Below are 21,713 nucleotides of genomic sequence, written 5' to 3'. Positions count from 1 at the left end.
AGTATACTTAAGAAGGAAATTGGAAATTAGGAGGGCGAAAAGGGGCCATGAGATTTCCCTGGCAGATAAGATAAAGGAGAATCCTAAAAGATTCTATAAGTATATTAAGAGTAAAAGGGTAGCTAGGGAGAGAGTAGGTCCCCTTAAGGATCAGTGTGGCAATCTGTGTGTGGAGCCACAGGAAATGGGCAGGGTCTTAAATGAATACTTCTCGTCTGTATTTACCGTGGAGAAGGTCATGGAACCTAGTGAGTTCAAGGGAGGGAACAGCGATATCCTGGAGCACATCAACATTACAAAGGAGGAGGTGTTGGAGGTTTTGAAGCACTTTAAGGTGGATAAATCCCCAGGGCCTGACCAGGTGTATCCTAGGATGCTATGGGAAGCAAGGGAGGAGATTGCTGGGGCCCTGGCAGAGATTTTTGTAACAACGTTAGCCACAGGTGAGGTACTGGAAGATTGGAGGATAGCTAATGTTGTGCCTTTATTTAAGAAGGGCAGCAGGGATAAGCCAGGGAACTACAGGCCGGTGAGTCTTACATCAGTGGTGGGAGTGTTATTGGAAGGGATTCTGAGGGACAGGATTTATATGCATTTGGAAAGGCAAGGTCTCATTACAGATAGTCAGCATGGCTTTGTGCGTGGGAAATCATGTCCCACGAATTTGTTTGAGTTTTTTGAGGAGGTGACCAAGAGGATTCACGAGGGCAGGGCGATGGACGTTGTCTACGTGGACTTTAGCAAGGCCTTTGACAAGGTCCTGCATGGTAGGCTGGTCCAGAAGGTTCGAACACATGGGATCCAGGGTGAGCTAGCCAATTGGATGCAAAATTGGCTTGGCGATAGGAGGTGGTAGTGGAGGGTTGTTTTTCAGATTGGAGGCTGGTGACCAGTGGTGTGCCGCAGGGATCGGTGCTGGGCCTTCTGTTGTTTGTCATATATATTAATGACTTGGATGTGAATGTAAGGGGCATGATTAGTAAGTTTGCAGATGACACCAAAATTGGTAGTATAGTGGACAGGTTACAACAGGATATAGATCAACTGGGAAAGTGGGCAAGGGATTGGCAAATGGAATTTAACGCAGACAAGTGTGAAGTGATGCATTTTGGGAAGTTAAACCAGGGCAGGACATATACAGTGAATGGCAGGGCCCTGGGGAGTGTTCTTGAGCAGAGAGACCTTGGGGTGCAAGTACATAGTTCCCTGAAAGTGGCAACACAGGTAGACAGGGTGGTGAAGAAGGCATATGGCATGCTTGCCTTCATCGGCCGAGGCATTGAGTACAAGAGTTGGGACGTTTTGTTACAGTTGTACATAACGTTGGTTAAGCTACATTTGGAGTACTGTGTGCAGTTCTGGTCGCCGCACTGCAGGAAAGATGTGATTAATCTAGAGAGGGTGCAGAAAAGATTCACAAGGATGTTGCCTGGTTTGGAGGGCTTGAGTTATAAAGAGAGATTGGATAGGCTGGGTCTGTTTTCCCTGGAGCGAAGGAGGCTGAGAGGGGACATGATAGAGGTATGTAAAATTATGAGAGGCATAGATAGGGTGGATAGCTAGAGTCTGTTCCCCATGGTAGGGGTGACTAAAACTAGAGGGCAGAGATTTAAGGTGAGAGGGAGGAGATTAAAGGGGATCAAAGGGGTAAATTTTTCACACAAAGAATAGTGGGTATCTGGAATGAGCTGCCAAAGGAGGTGGTGGAGGTAGGAACAGTAGCAACATTTAAGAGGCATCTGGACAGGTACTTGAATGAGCAAGGCATAGAGGGATATGGAATTAATGCAGGCAGGTGGGATTAGTATAGATAGGCATTATGGTCGGCATGGACGCAGTGGGCCGAAGGGCCTGTTTCTCTGCTGTACGACTCTATGACTCTTAGCAGCGAACAAGTCGTGCGTGCGCTGCGCCTTCTTTCAAGCTCGCTGCCAAGAACGGCGGTGAGCTAATAGAATTCAGCCCTCAGTGTCTCAGTGTCTAAGCCCCTTTATAATCTTACATATTTCAATGAGATACCCTCTCATTCTTCTAAACTCCAGAGAATACAGGCCCAATTAGGACAACCCCCTCATCCCAGGGACCAATCTAGTGAAATCCGATGTACTGCCTCCAATGCAAGTGGAGACCAAAACTGCACACAGTACTCCAGATGTAGTCTCACAAAAACCCTGTACAATTGTAGCAATACTTCCTTATTCCTGTACTCCAATACCTGTGCAATAAAGGCCAATGTACCATTTGCCTTCCTAATTGCTTTCTTTACCTGCATGTTAACTTTCTGCATTTCTTGTACAAGCACACCCAAGTCTCTTTGAACATCAACACTTACAAGTTTCACACCTTTTAAAAAATATTCTGCTCTTCTATTCTTATGACCAAAGTGCATAACTTCACACTTCCCTACATTATACTCCAACTGCCATCTTGCTGTCCACTCACTTAGCCTGTTTACATCTCTTTGCAGCCTCTCTGTATCCTCCCCACAGCTTACCTTTCCAACTACCTTTGTATCATCAGCAAAGTTAGATACATTACTCTCTGTCTCTTTATCTACGTCATTAATATAGATCGTAAATAGCTGAGGCCCCACCACTGATCCTTGTAGCAGTCCACTATTTACTGCCTGCCAACTTGAAAATGCCCCATTTATGCCCACCTGTTGCTTCCTGTCCATTAACCAATCATCTCCATGAGCTCTTATCTTGCCTGCCAACCTTTTGTGTAGCACCTTATTGAATGCCTTTTGGAAATCCAGGAATATGACATCTACTGGTTCCCTTTTATCTACCCTACTAGTTATGTCCTCAAAAAACTCTAATAAATTTGTCAAACAGGATTTCCCTTTAGTAAAAACATGTTGACTTGTTTTAATCATACTGTGCTTTTCTAAGTGCATAGTTAAGGCTTCCTTAATAATAGATTCCAGCATTTTCCCAATGACTGATGTTACTGGCTAACTGGCCTGCAGTTTCTCCATTCTCTCTCCCTCCTTTTTTTGAATAGTAGTTTAACATTTGCCAACTTCCAATCTGATGGATCTAAGAATCTAAAGAATCTAAAGAATTTTGGAAAATCATTGCTAACGCATCCACTGTCTCTGCAGCTATCTCTTTTAGAACCCTAGGGTGTCGGCCATCAGGTCCTGGAGATTTGTCAGATTTTAGTCCCTTAAGTTTTTCCAATGCTTTTTGTCTGCTGATATGAATTTCCTTAATTTCCTCACTTTTTTAGCCCCTAGGTTACTGTCTATTTCTAGTATGGAACTTGTGTCTTCTACTGTGAAGACAGACAATAAATATTTGTTCAATGCCTCTGCCATTTCCTCATTCCCCATGATAATTTCTCCTGTCTCTACTTCGAAGGGACCAATGTCCACTTTAGCTACTTTCTTCTTTTTGATATACCTATAAAAGCTCTTACAATCTGTTTTTATATTCCTGTCCAGTTTACTCTCATATTCTATTTTTTCCTTTTTTATCAATTTTTTGGTGGCCCTTTGCTGGTTCCTAAAACACTGCCAATCCTCAGACTTGCTACTCTTTTTGCAACATTGTAAGTCTCTTTTAATCTAATATGATCCTTAACTTACTGAGTGAGGCATGGTTGGGTCTTTCTGGCTGAGTTTTTGTTTTTCCAAGAAGTGTATTTTTGAACATTTTGAATTGGTTCTTTCAAGGTTTTCCACTGTTCATTTACCACCATACCTTTTAGTCTATTTACCCAATTTACCTTAGACAGTTCTCCCCTCATGCCTACGTAATTGGTTTTGTTGAGATTCTTGTTTGTAATTGGAGCATGTCATTTTCAAACTTAACATGAAATGCAATGGTATTATGATCACTGCTTCCCAGTGGATCTTCCACCATCCGCTGGAATTTTGAAGAGTAAGAGGCGACTTGATTGAAGCATATAAGATCCTGAGAGGTCTTGACAGGGTGGATGTGGAAAGGATGTTTCCTCTTGTGGGAGAATTTAGAACTAGGGGTCACTATTTAAAAATAAGGGGTCACCCATTTAAGACAGAGATGAGGAGAAATTGTTTCTTTCAGAGGGTCGTGAGTCTTTGGAATTCTCTTCCTCAAAAGGAGGTGGAAGCAGAGTCTTTGAATATTTTTAAGGCAGAGGTAGATAGATTCTTGATAACCAAGGGGGTGGAAGGTTATCGGGGGTAGGTGGACATGTGGAGTAATCAGTTCAGCAATGAACTTATTGAATGGTGGAGCAGGCTGAAGGGCTGAGTGGCCTACTCCTGCTCCTAATTCGTATGTTCGTATACTAGATCGAAGATAGCTTTATCCCTAGTTGGCTCCACATGTATTGCTCCAAGAAACTGTCCCGAAAACATTCTACATCTTCTAGACCACTCCTGGCAATTTCATTGTCCCAGTCTATGTGAAGATTAAAATCTCCCACAACAATTATTACATTGCCTTTGTTACAAGCTCCAATAATTTCTTGTTTAGTGCTCTGTTCAACGGTATACCTACTGTTAGGGGGCCTATAAACTACTGCCACCAGTGTTTTCTGATTCCTTTTATTCCTTATTTCCACCCATACTGATTCTGCTTCATGATCTTCTAAGGCCAGATCCTTTCTTGCTAATACCTTATATCATCCTTTACCATCAGTTCTACCCCTCCTCTTTTGCTATTCTGTCTGTCTTTCCGAAATATTGTGTAACCTGGAATATATATTTCCCAACCTGAATCATCATGTAACCATGTCTCAGTAATGGCGATTAAATCTCAGTCATGTACCTCTATTTGTGCTACTAGTTCATCTATCTTATTGCAGATGCTTTGCACATTCAGATAAAGAGTCTTTAATTTCATTTTTTGCTTCTATTCCCTTCAATGACCTTATTTGCTGATGTACAATTTTTGTTAAACTCTCTGTCCCTTCCTGCCCCATTCTGCTTGTCTTTACCCACAATGCTATACTGCTCCGATACCTTGGCCTTTTGTTTTGGATTTCTAAATCTCACCTCTCCCGAGCCCTCCCCCCACTCTGTTACTTCACAAATTCTAGTCTTATCTGCTGGCTCACTCTTGAGTTTGTATGCACTGTCCCTTCCTGCCACACCCTGATTATCAATATCATTATTGCTATCTTCCTCTCTTGCCTTCTTCACTCTCTTTAAATTATCACATCTTCCCTCACTTGATCCCTTACCCCCTCTATTTAGTTTAAAGTCCTCTCTACTGCCCTAGTTATATGACTTGCCAGAACACTGGTCCCAGCATGATTCAGGTGAAGACCTTCCCAACGGTACAGCTCCCACTTTCCCCAGTACTGGTACCAGTGCCCCATGAATCGAAACCCATTTCTCCCACACCAATCTTTGAGCCACACATTTAACTGGCTTTTACTACACCAATTTGCTCATGGCTCAGGTAATAACCCAGAGATTATTACCTTTGAGGTTCTGCTTTTTAATTTAGTTCCTAGCTGCTTATACTCCCTGTGCAGAACCTTTTTCCTAGTCCTATCTATGTCATTGGCACCCACCTTGACCATGATAACTGGATCCTTCCCCTCCCACTGCATGTTCCTCTCCAGTCCTGAGCAGATGCCCTGAACGAGGGGAAGGCAACACAGCCTTCTGGACTCTCCCTCTTGGCTGCAGAGAATGATGTCTATCCCCGACTATACTGTTCCCTACTACCATTACAATCCTATTTACTCCCCCACTTGAGTGGCTTCCTGCACCATGGTCAGTTTAATTATCCACCCTGCAGCCCACACTCTCATCCATACATGCTGAAAAAATCTCAAACCTGTTGGACAATTGCAAGGGCTGAGTCTCCTCCACTTCTGCCTTCTCGATCCCCTTACCTGCCTCACTTGCAGTCACACCCTTCTATCCCTGACCACTGACCAAATCAGAAGACCTGATCCACGGGGTGTGACTGTCTTCTGGAACAAAGTGTCCAGGTAGCTCTTCCCTTCCCTGATGGTATTGCAGTGTCTGTAGCTGGGCCTTCAGCTCACTGACTCTGAGCCGAAGCTCCGCTAGCCAGAGACACTTACTGCAGACGTGTTTTCCATGGATCACACTGGTGTCCACCAGCTCCCACACACTGCAGCTGCAACACATCATCTGTCCTGCCATCTTTATTGTGTTTTATTTAACTAATTAATTACTTAATTAATAAGAAATATTCACCAGCCAATCTATTAAGCTTTACTACTATTAGTAAATAAAACCTTACAATTCCTAAAATGACCCGAGTTTTGAAAGATAAACGAGAAAAAACTCACCAACCAATCTGTTTTCCTGTGGCATCACACTTTGATTTATTTTGTCTCTCAGAACACAGTTGGTCCACTTTGGTGGCCTGGTCTGGCCTGGACTGGTTAGGATAGCTCTTTTAATCTGCTCGCTAGTCCCGCTCTCTCTCTCTCTCCTTCCTGCCGCTGCTCTTTTAAACTGCTTCCTTGTCCCGCTCTCTCTCTCTCCATCCTATACAGTCATGTTAAGCAGTATGACCTCCAGAGAAAAGAATGATACTAGAAAATTATTCTGTGACCTGCAAAGCTGATCCAAGGGAATTCCAATAGATCACAGTGACCATGAGGCACCTCACCTATCCTTATACCCATTTGCAATGAGTCCCATTCCCCCACCCCAACTGGGTCAGAACTGAAGGGCATTGGCAGCACCGATCTCCGATATAACTGTCAGGATTGTGGCCCTGTCAATTTGGGTCCCATAAGCTGAGCTGACACTTCACTGCAATAGTAAGAGCAGTACTGCATTGTTGGAGGGGCTGTCTTTCAGATGTGATGTTAAACTGAGCCCTGTCTCCCTGTTAAAATGGATGTAAACAATCCCATGGCAATATTCAAAGAAGAACAGGGAGTTCTCCTTGTGTCTCGGCCAATATTCAACCCTTAATCAACAGTACCAAAACAGATTAAGAGACTGATTCATTTGCTGTTTGTGGGTTCTTGCTGTGCTTAAATTGGCTGCCTTGTTTGCCTACATAACCATAGTGACTGGACTTTAAAAGTAATTTAGTGGTTGTGAAGTGCTTTGGGACAAACGGAGGTATTCAAAAGTTGTCGTAGAAATGCACATCCTTTTTACTACACTGTAACCCTTAGTGTTTTGAGCTGTTCTAATTATATATTCTGCTGCAACCCTGTCCCAGAATCTTCAAAAGGAGCTGTTTTGTTCCATAAGTCAGCGGTTGGTACTAGAGTTGGGGAGATGGTGCTGCACGGTATCGATGAGGTAGTAGCTCTCTGTGCATACTGACTGCTAAACTTTCATGATGTTTCAGGAGACAACGAGGTGCCGTCTGAAGATGCGTTGATCTTGCAGCTCCAGTTGTCGAAGGGACAAGAGAAATTTGTGGAAATGCTGAAGAGTCAGCAGAAAAATGTCGGCGATTTACAGCAGAGGCTAACGGAGCAGCAGGCCACATTGATAACCCAGCAAAGAGAAATTCTGGGGCAGCAGAGGAAAATGTTTGAACAGATGGAGCTAGTGAAAGTCCAGTATGCCATGCTCGTCAATACCATTAAGCAGACGTCATTTTCGAACTTGCAGGCTGAGATTCAGAACCAGTTCGAGTCTCAGCTTCAGGATCTGCAAAGTCAGATACAAAGTCAGTTGCAAAAGACATACGCTGTGCATAAAGTGGACGTAGATGCAAAGGTGATTGACGTCGGTGACCATCTGCTGGAATGTGGTTTGTGCCAAAGTGATGAATATTGTGATTTCCAGAAGGTGCCGTCCCAGTGCGAGAGGTGTACCATGTGCCCGGCTGGGTTTTTCCAGGTGTCTGAGTGCTCAGCCACTGCTGATCGAATATGTCAGGTAAAGCAGTCCCCCTCTTCTAGGCAATTCAATCTGAAAGCATTCTGTATTAAGTTGTCTCCTTCCTTCAGTCTGTGTATTGCTGTCTTGGTTATCATTTGAAATAAGAGTAAAAAATTGGATGTTTGTTCCTCCAGTGCTTTGATTTTCTTCACAATTCCTCTTGTTCTGACTCACACTGGGGTAATAATTCCATGAGTGGAAGAGCCCATCAATACCCGATCCGGATAGTCCTCCTTTATGTCTCTGAGTGCCAGTTAGCTATTTTATCGTGACATCTGTTACAGCCAAGTCTATTCTCATAGGAACAGGAATAGGCCATTCAGCTCCTGGAGCCTGCTCTTCAATTTTATTAAATCATGGCTGATCTGTACCTCAAACCCTCTTATTCACCTTAGCTCCATCTCCCTTGATATCCTTACCTTACAAATCCACACCCACCTACTCTGGAATCACCAGTTACCAGTTAAGAGCAGAGGCACTGACCGATTTTCCCTCCCTTTTTGTATCTGAGGGACTGTAGCATCCTGCTGTGATTGACTTTCACGGCAGAGAGCAGGGATTGAGCTGGGGACCTTACAGCTGTATATGGCTTAGTGGCATACTATTTACCCATCGACCTATTGGCAGGGATCTCTGAAGCTGGTTCCACTGGGAGTGTCATTGAGCTAGACTCATCTTCTCAGCTGGCAGGTGATGTGATGTCAAATTCTATGAAATATGGAAGTTACCCTTTCCCCTTGCTTAGCCCCCTCATTTACCCACCCTCCCCTCACTTACACACCATCCCCACACTGACCTGCCCTCCTCTCATTTACCCACCCTCCCTTCACTTATGCCACCCCCCACTCCATCCATCTCAAAGAAAGCCACAAAGAATTGTGCACAAGAATGGGGTTGAACTATGCATGATACAGGGACAAGTTTGCCACATTTAATCAAATTGGTTTAATATGACTATACGAGGAGGGAGTTTATATACTTGAGTGAGTATAACTCTGTTTTTAGAGCTGAGTTTGCAGACTGTGGGATAACATTTATTCTGTTTATGAGAAAATGAAGCTCATAGCCTCAGAAGGGAAGGGGGGAGAATAGGAGAGCGATAGCGATAGGAGATTCAATGGTTAGAGGAACAGACAGGAGATTCTGTGGTCGCGAACGAGACTCCTGGATGGTATGTTGCCTCCCGGGTGCCAGGGTCAGGGATGTCCCGGATCGAGTCTACGGGATTCTTAAGGGGGAGGGGGAGCAGCCAGAAGTCGTGGTACATATCGGTACCAATGACATAGCTAGGAAACGGGATGAGGACCTGAAAAGCGAATATAGGGAGTTAGGTTGGAAGCTAAAAGGCAGGACGAGCAGGAACCAGAGGGGTACCAATATCCTGGGGGGGAGATTTGCTAGTGCTCTTCGGGGGGGTTTAAACTAATTCAGCAGGGGAATGGGAACCTAAATTGTAGTTCCAGTGTACAGGTTGTTGAGAGTAGTGAGGTCAGGGATAAGGTTACAAGGACGCAAGAGGGCACTGGCAAGCAAGAACTTGGTTTAAAGTGTGTCGACGTCAACGCCAGGAGCATCCGGAATAAGGTGGGTGAGCTTGCAGCATGGGTTGGTACCTGGGATCTCGATGTAGTGGCCATTTCGGAGACATGGGTAGAGCAGGGGCAGGAATGGATGTTGCAGGTTCCGGGATTTAGATGTTTCAGTAAGAACAGAGAAGATGGTAAAAGAGGGGGGGTGTGGCATTGTTAATCAAGGAGAGTATTACAGCGGCAGAAAGGACATTTGAGGACTCGTCTACTGAGGTAGTATGGGGCCGAGGTTAGAAACAGGAGAGGAGAGGTCACCCTGTTGGGAGTCTTCTATAGACCTCCGAATAGTTCCAGAGATGTAGAGGAAAGGATAGCGAAGATGATTCTCGACAGGGGCGAGAGTAACAGAGTAGTTGTTATGGGGGACTTTAACTTTCCAAATATTGACTGGAAATACTATAGTTCAAGTACTTTAGATGGGTCAGTTTTTGTCCAGAGTGTGCTGGCGGGTTTTCTGACACAGTATGTAGACAGGCCAACCAGGGGCGATGCCACATTGGATTTGGTAATGGGTAATGAACCCGGCCAGGTGTTAGATTTAGATGTAGGTGAGCACTTTGGTGATAGTGATCACAATTCGGTTAGGTTTACCTTAGCGATGGGCAGGGACAGGTATATACCGCAGGGCAAGAATTATAGCTGGGGGAAAGGAAATTATGATGCGATTAGGCAAGATTTGGGATGCGTAGGATGGGGAAAGAAACTGCAGGGGATGGGCACAATCGAAATGTGGAGCTTATTCAAGGAGCAGCTACTGCGTGTCCTTGATAAGTATGTACCTGTCAGGCAGGGAGGAAGTTGTCGAGCGAGGGAGCCGTGGTTTACTAAAGAAGTTGAAGCGCTTGTCAAGAGGAAGAAGAAGGCTTATGTTAGGATGAGACGTGAAGGCTCAGTTAGGGCGCTTGAGAGTTACAAGCTAGCCAGGAAGGATCTAAAGGGAGAGCTAAGAAGAGCAAGGAGAGGACACGAGAAGTCATTGGCGGATAGGATCAAAGAAAACCCTAAGGCTTTCTATAGGTATATCAGGAATAAAAGAATGACCAGAGTTAGATTAGGGCCAATCAAGGATAGTAGTGGGAAGTTGTGTGTGGAATCAGAGGAGATAGGGGAAGCGTTAAATGAATATTTTTCGTCAGTATTTACAGTAGAGAAAGAAAATGTTGTCGAGGAGAATACTGAGATTCAGACTACTAGGCTAGATGGGATTGAGGTTCACAAGGAGGAGGTGTTAGCAATTTTGGAAAGTGTGAAAATAGATAAGTCCCCTGGGCCAGATGGGATTTATCCTAGGATTCTCTGGGAAGCCAGGGAGGAGATTGCAGAGCCTTTGTCCTTGATCTTTATGTCGTCATTGTCGACAGGAATAGTGCCGGAAGACTGGAGGATAGCAAATGTTGTCCCATGGTTAAAGAAGGGGAGTAGAGACAGCCCTGGTAATTATAGACCTGTGAGCCTTACTTCGGTTGTGGGTAAAATGTTGGAAAAGGTTATAAGAGACAGGATTTATAATCATCTTGAAAAGAATAAGTTCATTAGCGATAGTCAGCACGGTTTTGTGAAAGGTAGGTCGTGCCTCACAAACCTTATTGAGTTTTTCGAGAAGGTGACCAAACAGGTGGATGAGGGTAAAGCAGTGGATGTGGTGTATATGGATTTCAGTAAGGCGTTTGATAAGGTTCCCCACGGTAGGCTGTTGCAGAAAATACGGAAGTATGGGGTTGAAGGTGATTTAGAGCTTTGGATCAGAAATTGGCTCGCTGAAAGAAGACAGAGGGTGGTGGATGATGGCAAATGTTCATCCTGGAGTTTAGTTACTAGTGGTGTACCGCAAGGATCTGTTTTGGGGCCACTGCTGTTTGTCATTTTTATAAATGACCTGGAAGAGGGTGTAGAAGGGTGGGTTAGTAAATTTGCGGATGACACGAAGGTCGGTGGAGTTGTGGATAGTGCTGAAGGATGTTGTAGGGTATAGAGGGACATAGATAGGCTGCAGAGCTGGGCTGAGAGATGGCAAATGGAGTTTAATGCGGAAAAGTGTGAGGTGATTCACTTTGGAAGGAGTAACAGGAATGCAGAGTACTGGGCTAATGGGAAGATTCTTGGTAGTGTAGATGAACAGAGAGATCTTGGTGTCCAGGTACATAAATCCCTGAAAGTTGCTACCCAGGTTAATAGGGCTGTTAAGAAGGCATATGGTGTGTTAGCTTTTATTAGTAGGGGGATCGAGTTTCGGAGCCACGAGGTCATGCTGCAGCTGTACAAAACTCTGGTGAGACCGCACCTGGAGTATTGCGTGCAGTTCTGGTCACCGCATTATAGGAAGGATGTGGAAGCTTTGGAAAGGGTGCAGAGGAGATTTACTAGATTGTTGCCTGGTATGGAGGGAAGGTCTTACGAGGAAAGGCTGTGGGACTTGAGGTTGTTTTCGTTGGAGAGAAGGAGGAGGAGAGGTGACTTAATAGAGACATATAAGATAATCAAAGGGTTAGGTAGGGTGGATAGTGAGAGTCTTTTTCCTCGGATGGTGATGGCAAACACGAGGGGACATAGCTTTAAGTTGAGGGGTGATAGATATAGGACAGATGTTAGAGGTACTTTCTTTACTCAGAGAGTAGTAGGGGCGTGGAACGCCCTGCCTGCAACAGTAGTGGACTCGCCAACTTTAAGGGCATTTAAGTGGTCATTGGATAGACATATGGACGAAAATGGAATAGTGTAGGTCAGATGGTTTCACAGGGGCGGCACAGTGGCGCAGTGGTTAGCACCGCAGCCTCACAGCTCCAGCGACCCGGGTTCAATTCTGGGTACTGCCTGTGTGGAGTTTGCAAGTTCTCCCTGTGTCTGCGTGGGTTTCCTCCGGGTGCTCCGGTTTCCTCCCACAAGCCAAAAGACTTGCAGGTTGGTAGGTAAATTGGCCATTATAAATTGCCCCTAGTATAGGTAGGTGGTAGGGAAATATAGGGACAGGTGGGGATGTGGTAGGAATATGGGATTAGTGTAGGATTAGTATAAATGGGTAGTTGATGGTCGGCACAGACTCGGTGGGCCGAAGGGCCTGTTTCAGTGCTGTATCTCTAAACTAAACAGGTCCGCGCAACATCGAGGGCCGAAGGGCCTGTACTGCGCTGTAACGTTCTGAAAAAAAAAGTAATCTCAGGATTGATACCGGTGCCACGTGCTAGTGAGGCTAGAAACAGAGAGCGAGTGCAGCTGAACACGTGGCTACAGAGCTGGTGTAGAGGGCTTCAGATATGTGGATCATTGGGATACCTTCTGGGGAAGGTGGGACCTGTACAAGAAGGACGGGTTGCATCTGAACTGGAGGGGCACCAATATCCTGGGCGGGAGGTTTGCTAGCGCTCTTCAGGAGGGTTTAAACTAGTTTGGCAGGGGGATGGGAACCGGATCAGTGGATGGGGTTGCTGTTGAACAGGCAGATACAGAGTGCAGAGAGTCTGTGAGGAAGGTTAGACAGTTGACAGGGCAAAGTTGCAGCCAGTATGATGGGTTGAAGTGTGTCTATGTTAATGCAAGAAGTGTCAGGAATAAGGGTGATGAACTTAGAGCATGGATCAGTACTTGGAGCTACGATGTTGTGGCCATTACGGAGACTTGGATATCACAGGGGCAGGAATGGATGTTGGATGTTCTGGGGTTTAGATGTTTCAAAAGGAATAGGGAGGGAGGTAAATGAGTTGGGGGAGTGGCATTGCTAATCAGGGATAGTATCACAGCTGCAGAAAGGGAGGTCGTCGAGGAGGGTTTGTCTACTGAGTCATTATGGGTGGAAGTCAGAAACAGGAAAGGAGCAGTCACTTTGTTGGGAGTTTTCTATAGACCCCCCAATAGCAACAGAGACACGGAGGAACAGATTGGGAGGCAGATTTTGGAAAGGTGCAGAAGTAACAGGGTTGTTGTCATGGGTGACTTCAACTTCCCTAATATTGATTGGAACCTCCTTAGTGCAAATATTTTGGATGGAGCAGTTTTTGTCAGGTGTGTCCAGGAAGTTTTCCTGACTCAATATGTAGACAGGCTGACTAGAGGGGAGGCTATGTTGGATTTGGTGCTTGGCAACAAACCAGGCCAGGTGGCAGATCTCTCGGTGGGAGAGCATTTCGGTGATAGTGATTACAACTCCCTGACCTTTACTACAGTCATGGAGAGGGACAGGAGCAGACGGGATGGGAAAATATTTAATTGAGGGAGGGGAAATGACAATGCTATTAGGCAGGAACTGGGGAGCATAAATTGGGAACAGATGTTCTCAGGGAAATGCACGACAGAAATGTGGAGGTTGTTTAGGGAGCACTTGCTGCGACTGCTGGATAGGTTTGTCCCGATGAGGCAAGGAAGGGATGGTAGGGTTAAGAAACCTTGAATGACAAGAGATGTGGAACAGCTAGTCAAGAGGAAGAAGGAAGCTTACTTAAGGTTGAGGAAGCAAGGATCAGACAGGGCTCTGGAGAGTTACAAGGTAGCAAGGAAGGAACTGACTTAGGAGAGCTCGAAGGGGACATGAAAAAGTCTTGGCGGGTAGGATTAAGGAAAATCCCAAGGCGTTTTACATTTATGTGAGGAACAAGAGGTTGGCCAGAGTGAGGGTAGGGCCGATCAGGGATAGTGGAGGGAACTTGTGCCTGGAGTCGGAGGAGGTAGGGGAGGTCCTAAATGAATACTTTGCTTCAGTATTCACTAGTGAGAGGGACCTGGTCGTTTGTGAGGACAGCGTGAAACAGGCGGATATGCTCGAACAGGTTGATGTTAAGAGGGAGGATGTGCTGGAAATTTTGAAAGACATGTGGACAGATAAGTCCCCGGGGCCAGACGGGATATACCCAAGGATATTACGGGAAGCGAGGGAAGAGATTGCCGCGCCTTTGGCGATGATCTTTGCGTCCTCACTGTCCACTGGAGTAGTGCCGGATGATTGGAGGTTGGCAAATGTTATTCCCTTGTTCAAGAAAGGGAATAGGGATAACCCTGGGAATTATAGACCAGTCAGTCTTACGTCGGTAGTGGGCAAATTATTGGAGAGGATTCTGAGAGACAGGATTTATGATTATTTGGAAAAGCATAGTTTGATTAGAGACAGTCAGCATGGCTTTGTGAGGGGCAGATCATGCCTCACAAGCCTTATTGAATTCTTTGAGGATGTGACAAAACACGTTGATGAAGGAAGAGCAGTGGATGTGGTGTATATGGATTTTAGCAAGGCGTTTGATAAGGCTCCCCATGGTAGGCTCATTCAGAAAGTAAGGAGGCATGGGATACAGGGAAAGTTGGCTGTCTGGATACAGAATTGGCTGGCCCATAGAAGACAGAGGGTGGTAGTAGATGGAAAGTATTCAGCATGGAGCTCGGTGACCAGTGGTGTTCCACAGGGATCTGTTCTGGGACCTCTGCTCTTTGTGATTTTTATAAATGACTTGGATGAGGAAGTGGAAGGCTGGGTTAGCAAGTTTGCTGATGACACGAAGGTTGCTGGAGTTGTGGATAGTGTGGAAGGCTGTTCTAGGTTGCAACGGGACATTGACAGGATGCAGAGCTGGGCTGAGAAGTGGCAGATGGAGTTCAACCTGGAAAAGTGTGAAGTGATTCATTTTGGAAGGTCGAATTTGAATGCAGAATACAGGCTTAAAGACAGGATTCTTGGTAGTGTGGAGGAACAGAGGGATCTTGGGGTCCATGTCCATAGATCGCTCAAAGTTGCCACCCAAGTTGATAGGGTTGTTAAGAAGGCGTATGGTGTGTTGGCCGCGAAGTTATTGCTGCAGCTCTATAAAGCCCTGGTTAGACCACACTTGGAATATTGTGTTCAGTTCTGGTCGCTTCATTATAGGAAGGATGTGAAAGCTTTAGAGAGGGTGCAGAGGAGATTTACCAGGATGCTGCCTGGACAGGAGAACATGTCTTACGAAGAAAAGTTGAGGGAGCTAGAGCTTTTCTCAATGGAGCGAAAAAGGATGAGAGGTGACTTGATAGAGGGGTACAAGATGATGAGGGGCATAGAGTGGATCGCCAGAGACTTTTTCCCAGGGTGGAAAGGGCTATCGCCAGGGGGCATAATTTTAAGGCGATTGGAGGAAGGTTTCGGGGAGATGTCAGAGGTAGGTTCTTTACACAGAGAGTGGTGGGTGCGTGGAATGCACTGCCAGCAGTGGTAGTAGAAGCAGATACATTAGGGACATTTAAGCGACTCTTGGATAGGTACATGGATGATAGTAGAATGACGGGTATATAGGTAGTTTGATCCTAGAGTTGGTTAAAGGTTCGGCACAACATCGTGGGCCGAAGGGCCAGTACTGTGCTGTACTGTTCTATGTTCTATGTTCTATGTTCTATAGCCCTGGATTAAAGATAAATTACCGGGAAATTCCACTGTTGGTGTATGTTCCATTAAAAAAAAACATATTGCTAGCTCATATAAAGAAAAGTAAACTACTGCAGATACTGGAAATCTGAAATAAAAACAGAAAGTGCTGAAAATACTCAGCAGGTCAGGCAGCATCTGTGGATCAAGAAGCAGAGTTAACGTTTGAGGTCTATGACCTTTCATCAGAAAGTGCTAGCTCACTTACTTTAATGCTGAATTAGACAATGGGCTGAATTTTACGCCATCCCAGTGGGTTGGATGGTGGCGTGGGGGAGGTGTAAAATTGAGCGGGAGGTTCCGGGAGGCCTCCATATCCTGCTACCGCCTCTGGTCAACTTTACGGTGATTGGGTGGGGGGGGGGGAATGGCCCGCCTGCCTGAGGCCAATTAAGGCCCTTAGGTGCCCACTTAATGGGCACTTAAGGGCCCTCGCACGCCTCCACAGGTATTTTACCCATGGCAAGCGGGCGTGCTGGGAACGTGAAAGGCCGCCCAGAGGGTGGGGGGGGCCACGGCAGTTGAGCACAGAGTGCCCGATTGAGGGCCGCCCCCGCCTCCCAACTCACCTCCGGGACCAAAGATGCCCCCCAAACAACCGCTCCAGCCTCACCAGGGAAGGACTGATATCCCTAGTGAGGCATGCCCAACTTACCTTCGTTCCTGGATCTCTGTCGTCGGCTGGGCTGCAGTCCCAGCAGTCGCCACCGCTTCCGGTGGCGCTGCTGGGGCTAAGAGTTGCCGGCCCGCTGATTGGCCGGCAGCTCATTGAGGTGGGACTTTCTCCCTTAAGTGGGTGGAAATCCCACTTTTACATCGGTGGCGAATTCCTGTCCGCCTAAGGTAAAATCCAGCCCAATATAATGATGATGAAGTTGCTTAAATATCAGTTTCATTACTGTAACAGCAGTCCCATACAGCTGAAACAGTTCAGCAAGTCAAGGCTTCATACTTTTTAAAATGAGCTTTGAATTTCCTATCCAAAACAAAATGCCTGCACTGGGAGCTGAGTTATCTCATCCTGGTGCTGGTAGTTTAGTTGCACCCATATGGGATAACTTGTCTTGGTGCAGCAGATGGTTAAATGCTTGTTGCAAACAGCTTTACATTAGAGTATAGACTGGAGGGTAGATTTTATAATTTAGCACTCCTGTTGTGGAGCCTCATTCACCAAGAATCCGTATTGGGAATTGGAGCACAGATGCCAGAGCAGTTGATTCGCAGACCACATAATTTTATAAAATCATAGAATCTTACAGCACAAGAGGAGGCCATTCTGCCCATCGTGGCTGTGCTGGCTCTTTGAAAAAACTATCCAATTAATCCCAGTCTCTTGCTCTTTCCCCATAGCCCTGCTAAAGCTCTCATCCGTTGAGCCATGTTCTAATTCTCTCCCTGACCCCTATCTCCTAAATCTATATTCTCCCTCTCACCCTGGACCCCAATTCTCAAACCCAATGCCAACCCCATCCCCCCCTTATACACCTGCTCCCTGAACCCCTTCCATCTCACTCTCTCTTCATCTCCATACCTCTATTATACCCCTTAATATTAACAGAGGAGCATCATGCAGACTGCTAATAGGGTGCAGCTGGATTTTTTTTAATTTGTGGACTGCCACTGCGCTGTATTTATTCCCTATCCCTATTTGTCCAAGACTAATTCAGAGTCAACCACACAGTTTGGGACTAGTCATATGTAGGCTTGACCAAGTAGGGGGTACTAGGTTCAGTTCCCTGAAGGGAATTAGCTGGGCTGTTAATGACAATCCAGCAGTTTTCATAATAATTTCTTCCTGATGGCAGCCCACAATTTAAATTCAGTTTCATAACTTGTTTTGCCAGATTTGAATTCATGACTTCTGAGTTGCTACTGCAGTACCAAAATCACTACACTATTACATCTCCCCTTTTACACCAAAAACATTAACAGGCCCAGGCATATCTATCCAGCAATTACTGAGGAGAACTGCTTCTACAGGCTCTGCTTCAGTAAGGAGGCAATTACTATGTATAAATATTATGGCCGTTATTTAAAATAGGACTGGGAAACTATAAAGTACTGTAATAAATTTATAGCATAACTTGTTAAACTAATTAAGATAACGACAAATAATCATTGAATAATCATGGATAAAAGGAGAGGCCCAGGAGTAGAGTAGCACTGACCATGTGTCAGAATCGAATGGGAGGGAGAAAAGAATAATATCGAGAAGTGGCGTCACAGGTCAAGGAGTCTCGTGGCTCCTGATAAGCTTTTATTTTATTTTAATAAAAATTACTCAACTATAAAGTAGGACTAGATCAATTAGTTAATGTAGAAACTAAAGTCAAATTGATAATTTATCATATAATTACAATCAGTGTTCAATTAATTAATCGAATCTAGGGGATAAAGTTTAAAATTAAATAACAAGGGATAGCAACACTAAAATGCTTCTAAATCTTACAGTTAATTAAAATTTGAGGTATATATCTCACCATAAAATAAAGTGATGTCAACAACAGGGAAGGAGCCGACTCATGAGTAGCTGGTGAGTCTTTAGTTAAGTCTTAAATTTAATCTGTTAAATCAGTTAATAATCCAATAAATAGAGGCATAGCAGGGCATCTCAGTCCCGTGGAATGTACATCTTGTTCCATGTGGGAATTGCAGGATGCTTCTCACGACCTGAACAACCACATGTGCAGGAAGTGTCATCAGCTTCAGCATCTCGAGCTCCAGGTTTTGAAGCTTGAGCGGTAGCTGGCATCACTGTGGTGCATCTGTGAAGTTGAGAGTTTCGTGGAAAGCAAGTTTCTGGATCTGGTCACCCTGCAACTTAAGGGTGTGCAGGCAGAGAGGGAATGGTTGACCGTCAGGCAGTCAAGTAGGATCAGGCAGGTAGTGCAGGAGTACCCGGAGTACACCTGGTTCTTGAACTGGTATTCAGTTTTGAATACTGGTGAGAGTGATTGTTCCTCTGGAGAGTGCAGTCAGAGGCAGGTCCACGGCATCATGACTGGCTCAGTTGCACAGGGGGGCAGGAAGAAGATTGGTAGTGCAATAGTGATAGGCGATTCTATAGTTAGGGGAACAGGCAGGCGTTTCTGTGGCTGCAGACATGAATCTAGGATGGTATGTTGCCTCCCTGGTGCCAGGGTCAAGGATATCACACTGAGTAGAGAGGAAGGTGAACAGTTATGGTCCATATCGGTACCAATGACGTAGGTAGGAAAAGGGATGAGGTCCTGCAGGCAGATTTTAGGGACTAGGAAAGAAATTAGCAAGCAGGGCCTTGAAGATAGCAACCTCTGGATTATGCCTGGTACCGCATGCTAATCAGTTTAGAAATAGGAGGATAGAGCAGATGAATGCATGGCTGGAGAAATGGAACAGGATGGAAAGAAAGAAAGGAGGAGTGGTGGCAGTATTGATTAAGGATAATATTACAGTGTTGGAGGTAAAGGGAGTCCTGGAGGGATCAAGGACAGAATCTATTTGATTTGAGATAAGAAACAATTGAGGTACCATTACACTACTGAGTGTATTTTATAAGCCTCCAACTAATGGGAAAGATATAGAGGAACAATGTTGCAAGGAATTAGAAAGGTGCAAAAGCTGTAGCATAGTTAAAATGGGGGGGACTTTAATTATCCTAATACAGACTGGGATAGTAATACTGTAAAGGGCGGAGAGAGGCAAGAGTTTCTAAAGTCTGTTCTAAAGTCTAGCCCCTGGGTTTCTTTTTTTACAGCCTGTTGCCTCTCAGAAAGTCTGTTAAATTTATCTGGACTCAAACGTCAGTAGCTTATTTTGCTGTTTCAATATGCAAAATCCAGAAATCTAGTTTCGCAGAGCCATTTGGGCCTTTCCATTGTTCCCAGGTGCAAACAGCTGCCTGCTACATGGTCCGAATTACTGAGTTCTTGTTTTACGACCCAAAGGTCTGGGAGGGCAAAACCCATTGTTCTTCAGTTGTTAGCCCTGCAGTCTCTGTTTTCAGAAGGAAGTCTTTGATCTGTTTTCTCTTTTACCCTGGTAATCCAGACTGCTGTCTTGTCCTTTGGCAGAGTAGATTTAAGGTCACCTGATCTTCCAGACTCCATCTTGAACTTTTAAAAATCATAACTTTTAAGACATAAACATGTTACAGTGCACATTCTGTGCTATGTGGGAACTCCAGGATGCTTCTCGGGCCCTGGATAACCATATATGCAGGAAGTGTCATCAGTTGCAGCAGCTTGAGCTCTGGTTTTCAGAACTTGAGCGTCAGCTGGCGACACTGCACTGCATTCGTGAGTATGAGAGCTTCATGGATAGCACGTTTATAGATGCGGTCACCGCACAGCTTAAGAGCATGCAGGGAGGGAGGGAATGGGTGACCGCTAGGCAGTCAGGAAAAATCAGGCAGGTAGTGCAGGAGACCCCTGAATACATCTCACTGTCCAACAGATATTCAGTACTGAATACTGAGGAATGTGATGGTTCAGCCAAAGCCAAGTTCATGGCACCATGGGTGTCTCAGCTGCACAGGAGGGCAGAAGGAAAACTGGAAGAGCGATAGTGATAGGAGATTCAATAATCAGGGGAACAGACAGACATTTCTGTGGCTGCAGACATGAATCCAGGATGGTGTGTTGCCTCCCTGGTGCCAAGGTCACTGATGTCACTGAGTGGCAGCAGAGCATCCTGAGTGGGGAGGGTGAACAGCAAGCAGTCGTGGTCCACATTGGTACCAGTGACATAGGTAGAAAGAGGGATGTGGTCCTGCAGAAAGTGTTTACTGAGCTAGGTAAGAAATTAGCAAGCAGGACCTCAAAAGTAGTAATCTCCGGATTACCCGGTGCCACGCCTGTGAGTATAGAAATAGGATAAGACAGATGAATGCGTGGCTGGAAAGTTGGTACAGGAGGGAGGGCTTTAGATTCTTGGGACATTGGGACCAGCTCTGGGGGAGATGGGACCTGTAAAGGCCGGACGAGTTGCACCTGAACAGAGCTGGGACTGAGTTCCTTGCAGGATATTTGGCAAGTGCTGTCGGGGAGGGTTTAAACTAGTGTGGCGGGGGATGGGAACTCAGTTGGGACAAAATCAGAAATGAAAATGGAAGACAGCAAATTAGTAGACGAGTCTGGAAGGCAGAGGAAACCAAGGTTAGAAAATAAAAAAAAGAGTTTGGCAGTGCTCATGGGTATCTACTTCAATGCAAGGAGTACAGCAAATAAAGCAGATGAGCTAAGGACACAGATAGCCACGTGGCAGTATGATATCATAGCTATTACCGAAACATGGCTTAAGGAGGGACAGGGATGGCAACTCAACTTTCCTGGTTACAGGGTTTTCAAACAGGATAGAGAGGGGATAAGAAAGGAGGGGAAATGGCAATTTTGGTCAAAGAAACCATTATAGCTGTGAGGATGGATGATATGTTGAAAGGTTCATCACAAGAGGCCATATGGATCAAGCTAAGGAACAAAAAAGGGGCAATCACACAGCTGGGAGTGTACTATAGACCCCCAGACAGTCAGAGCAAGATAGAAGAGCAGATATGTAGGCAAATATCTGAGAAGTGCAAGAACAATAGGGCAGTAATAGTAGGGGATTTTAACTACTCCAATATTAACTGGGATAGTTCTAGTGTGAAAGGATATTGTTGACGGGTGTTTTTGCGACTGGACGGTTTCCAGGGGCATTCCGCAGAGCTCTACTGGGTCCTGCTTTTTGTGGTATATATAAACGATTTGGACGTATGTGTAAGGGGGCATGATCAAGAAGTTTGCAGACGACACAAAGATTGGCCGTGTGGTAGATAGCGAGGAGGATAGCTGTAGGCTACAGGAAGATATCGATGGACTGGTCATGTGGGCAGAAAAGTGGCAAATGGAATTCAACCTGGAGAAGTGTGAGGTGATGCATTTGGGGAGGTCAAACAAGGCAA

The 21,713-nt window shown here is 45.3% G+C and overlaps 1 protein-coding gene across 1 annotated transcript in view; it reads left to right on the top strand.

The window, feature by feature from the left end:
- nell3 (NELL (neural EGFL like) family member 3) overlaps positions 1-21,713 on the top strand; it is an 81,952-nt gene that overhangs the window by 51,592 nt on the left and 8,647 nt on the right. The window contains exon 4 of the mRNA XM_068013901.1: positions 7,290-7,828. Within this exon, the coding sequence (XP_067870002.1) occupies positions 7,290-7,828 (539 nt within the window). The remainder of the gene's footprint in view (positions 1-7,289; positions 7,829-21,713) is intronic.

This window comes from Heterodontus francisci, chromosome 2 (assembly GCF_036365525.1).
Source record: "Heterodontus francisci isolate sHetFra1 chromosome 2, sHetFra1.hap1, whole genome shotgun sequence".
In the NCBI taxonomy this organism is placed as follows: Eukaryota; Metazoa; Chordata; class Chondrichthyes; order Heterodontiformes; family Heterodontidae; genus Heterodontus; species Heterodontus francisci.
This window is presented reverse-complemented; position numbering and strand designations above follow the sequence as displayed.